Consider the following 4,494-nt stretch of genomic DNA (forward strand, 5'->3'; position numbering starts at 1 on the left):
GTTTTTTTCTGTTAAGGTTTTACTGAAAATAACTGGTTTGATGTCACCATTATGGTGATCAGTGTTTGTTTTAGTTGTGAAGTTTGACTTGAATTTCTAATACTCTGTATTAGGGATGTAACGGTATCAACATTTCACGATAGATATTTATTGAATTTTGTGCAGGAAAAAAAACAAAACAAATGAAGATTTGAAAAAATGTGGTAAAAGTGTTTATTAAACTATGACTGAACAAAGATCACATTTATTATTTTTAGATTAGGTAATTTTAAAGTGCAAAGAACAGTAATATAATAGCATAAAAATTAATAACATAAAAATTGAGAACATGAAACATGAAAAAATTAAAATGAAAAAAGTTTGAGTTGTTTGTCAACTTTTAACAACTCACAACCAGTCAGGTACTCGCCTCATTCACTGCTTCACTCACACACTCACCTCATTCACTGCTTCACTCACTGCTATTTTTTTTCTCCTCGTATCATCATGAAACTTTTCGGGGTGATGTAACAAATGGCTCTTCATATTAGTCGTATTCCCCGAATTGTACTTCACCGCAGTCTGGCAGTGTCTGCATATTGTTTTTTGTCTGTCCGTCACCTTTTCTCGTTTCTTGTTACGGGAAAACCGAAATGCTTCCACACATGCGATTTATAATTCGCTTTAGCTTCAACTAGAGGTGGGCGGAATGGCCAAAAATCTATTTCAAGGAATGAGTAATTTTATTTCACGGTAACGATATATTTCATGAAACAATCTCCCATTATAATTCTATATTTTATACCTCATTTTTCTTAGATTGATTTAACTAATTTATTTATTACAGTTCATTTAAATGCTCACCATAGTTAAAATGTAGGTAAGTTATGAAAATGTACTAAAGATATCAAATTAAGTTCTGATAATCAGATGTATTATTTATTCATATTTATCTTCTGGCTATATCATATGTATACAGTAGGAAGATAGACAACATATATAACAGTAAAGTATGAATATGCACAAACAATGAGAGTACAGTATATGACTAAACTGGTGTTCATGGGGTCTGTACTGTAGGTCTTTATCGCTCTTCACTCTCTATTAGATGAGCACTTTTAGTGTGTTGCTACTCTCTGTCTTCAGGTTTGTTTATTCTCCGCCTTGTTTTTGCACTGCGAGTCTCTGGTGACTCCTCACGCGTCTCCCAAAACTGGAGGTAGAAGCGCGTCACATCAAAGCGCTCACGCGCATCATCGCGCATTTCAGTGCAAGTTTCACCTTGGCTCGCCTGAAGTTAAACTTTATAAAACTATTAACAGCTTTTAAAAACAACCTGACTTCTGAAATACGTGTTGAGAATGAGCTTTTGTAAACGGCAGAATGAAAACTTCACGCTGCAATGCATGCTGGGTAACATCATAGTACAAAACTCATTCATGACTCCCAGCATGCATTGCAGCATGAAGCTTCTCAGTTGATTCTTACCATTGTTGAGGTTCATACACTGAGTCTTCATATAGTTCTTAATTATGAACTGTTACGGTTCATGTGCATAAATCATTTAGAAGACTTTTATGATATCTGTTTGTCTCAAAACAGTTATCTTCCATTGACGTCCTTAAGATTTGGAGTAGTGTCCGCCTCGAGGTGAGCTGTTCTGATCTTCCTATTGTGTATTAAACTACAGCAGTAGGAGACGTTAAGTCAATTTAGGGATTTTACGTGTAAAGGCAGACGTCATAGTTACCTCATATCATACAAGCAGCCTAACATGTTGTGACGAGTCTGTGATTGTATTATGTAGACTGCCATTACCCACGCCAAGGGAAATGAGTCAGAGACAAGGGAGGTTGTATCCTGCACGTGTCCATGTAGAGATACCATATCAGACAGGGACCCTGCCACACAATCGGCGGCAAATGACCATCTCCCATGAGCTAATATGTGCTGAGCAGACTTGATGGAAGCCGAATCCCCAGATATGCTGCCGCTGTTTGAGAGCTTGCTCGAGCAGGAGGAGGGTGAACCGGGGGATGAGGACGCAGCGAGCGATGCTAACACTAACCTCCTCAACTTGGATATGAACGACGAAGAGGAGGAATAAAATTCACAAACAAATCAGCCTCGTAAGCAGACATCAACCTGCATGAAGTGTGTAAAAGATTTTTTGGAAGAGATGGGGTAGCAGTTGGATTCAGGAGCACCGAACCCGGTATTGTGGGAAGAGATTTGTGTGGTAAATAATTTAATTCTGCACTCTTACTTTAGCGCGCAGACATGGGAGGTGATGGATGCAGCTTATGATCCTACGAAAGGGTTGTTTGGTCCAGTCCTCCAGAAAATGAGGGAAGCACCCTCAGCAAACTGGAGATGAAGCTTTTATCCTCTGTTTGCCACGCTAGAACCTCTCAACCGGCACGACAGGGCTTTGCAGCAGCTGCAGTAGCGAGAGGGAGACCGGTGGGTGCTAGAGTTCTAAGACCTGCTCACAGCGGACAGCAAGCTGGTCAGCGACCACGGCCAGATGGCACTGGACCTTGGGGGAAAGACCGTCCGCCCCGCCCCACCCCACGGAGAGGAAGAAGTGTACGACCTGACATGCAGACATGCTGCTGCTAACTTCAGATTTAGAATTTAACGTTTTTGTATTTATTAAAGGAGTCATGAACTGACCTTTTTATTGTTTTATACTGTTGTATGAGGTCTACTTATGACGTTTGCATGGTTTTTACTTAATAGGCTATTTTCTACCAGGTTTTGAGGCCGGCTCTACAAAAGCTCAGTTTTAATGGGCGTGCCGCATTGAAGACTTGGAAGTAAACACCCACTGCTATGAGTTGGAGCCTTCTGTGAATTTGGTTAGACACGTAATGTTAGGTTACACAAGGCATATCAAGAGATCTCAGACAAAGCAATAGTGACGCATAGTACAAATATGTTTTACTCACATAAGATTGCTGCGCCACTCCTGTCGGATCCAATGTTGATGGCACAGCACTGCTTTATCATTTTAGTCTCTCAGCAAATCCAGCGTCGACCTGTGCCGTGTTCACAATGGAATCCGATGTGAAATGAGCAAACAAACGCTCAATGTTTTACCCACGTGAGCTAGAACCTCTTTAAAAATAAACTTCAACCACGCATTAGTAATGTCAGAATCCGAAGGAAGGTTATGCAGCGACTGTGTTCTTCCACAACCAGGCACTGCACAATATTTAGCGATCTTTAACGGCATGTTTATTGCTTGCTCGCTCTATCTGGTTCCATGAAACTTACTTCAGTACAGTCATGAGTACCCCACCAGTGGGTGGGGCTAGAGAAGTAGTCGTTGATATTATTCTGTAGAGGCGGTGTTCAACCTATCTATGACATCATAGGTGCATTCCAGGACCTGGCGTTCGCTGGGCCTGGTGTCAATAACAGTTGAGATTTCAGTAACAAGGGCATTTTCAGTTCTGACACTTACAGGATGTTCACATGAATACAATTCCCTCTTATCTGTCTATTGATCTATTTCCATACTTGCATACATACCCTAATGAAAATAGACAAAGTTTCATTTTCAGCATCGTTACTTAAGTCTTCAGACTCGCATTATAATTCAGAAACGTATTACACGAATTTTGATCAATTTCAGGAATGCTCAAATGACCCCTCTTCTGCTGAGACCCCTCTTGCTGCAGAACCAGAGGCCACCCCACAGACTGTCTTATTTCAACCATTTTCTACTCCAAGTCCTGTGACAGTGAAGGAACAAAGGTCAGAGGAATTTCTTTCGGATGGAGGTAATTACATTATTGACACAGGCATCCATGTGTGTAACCTGTCTGCCTCATATACAGTATGCACAAAAAGACCCTAATACTTTCAGTAATTTTGGCATTTTGTGAATCTCCTTTAGAACTGCCGAGCACAACGCCACTGCCTATTGCTGCTTCTCCTCGTGCAGCCCGCACTGGACCTATTAAGACAGGAGGTCGAGTCTTTGTGTTGGACCATAACAGATGGCCAGAGCCAATGAGAAATGCCATTGATGGTTTGCTGGCCAAGCACCATGGGAGCAAGGATCTCCTTAAAAAGGTGGATGCAGAATATGCTGCTATGGTACAGAGTGCCTGCACTGACCCCAACAGCCTTCTACACCCAACCACAAAGCAGCACATAAGCAGGTACATAAAACACCTTGCTAAAAAGAAGAACACAAATGCCTCTCTCAACACCAGCCCAGAAAAGCTTCTTGAGACACAGCAGTTATGGCAGCGTCTTCACTCAGGAGGCGAAACCATTAGTGTTCCAGTGAAAACACTGCCACCTGCCCCATTTAATCCACCAGCAAAGAGCGTTCCTGAGGCTGTCCCCCTGGACAAGGCAATGCTTGAGAAGATGGTAAAGGACATTGTAGAGAAGCAGCAGGCAGTACAGCATCAACAACAACAACAGCAGCAGATCCAAAAAACGCTAACTAGATCTTGTTTAGTGTGGCCACACTGTAAAAAATTAGAGGTAAAATAA

At 41.6% G+C, this 4,494-nt stretch overlaps 1 protein-coding gene across 1 annotated transcript; it reads left to right on the forward strand.

The window, feature by feature from the left end:
• Positions 1–2,352: 2,352 nt before the first annotated feature.
• LOC130547502 (uncharacterized) lies at positions 2,353–4,494 on the forward strand. Its single transcript, XM_057323466.1, has 3 exons — positions 2,353–2,568; positions 3,620–3,767; positions 3,884–4,494. The coding sequence occupies exons 1-3, from the start codon at positions 2,353–2,355 to the stop codon at positions 4,492–4,494; spliced, it is 975 nt and encodes a 324-aa protein (XP_057179449.1).

This window comes from Triplophysa rosa, linkage group LG24 (assembly GCF_024868665.1).
Source record: "Triplophysa rosa linkage group LG24, Trosa_1v2, whole genome shotgun sequence".
Lineage (NCBI taxonomy): Eukaryota > Metazoa > Chordata > Actinopteri > Cypriniformes > Nemacheilidae > Triplophysa > Triplophysa rosa.

Bases quoted from the DNA above. Each gene is read 5' to 3' on its own strand.
- LOC130547502 (XM_057323466.1), top strand. From the start codon at position 2,353: ATGAAGCTTTTATCCTCTGTTTGCCACGCTAGAACCTCTCAACCGGCA. The intron at 2,569-3,619 runs GTACGACCTGAC...GATCAATTTCAG, and splicing joins CCCCACGGAGAGGAAGAAGT to GAATGCTCAAATGACCCCTC. The intron at 3,768-3,883 runs GTAATTACATTA...AATCTCCTTTAG, and splicing joins GGAATTTCTTTCGGATGGAG to AACTGCCGAGCACAACGCCA.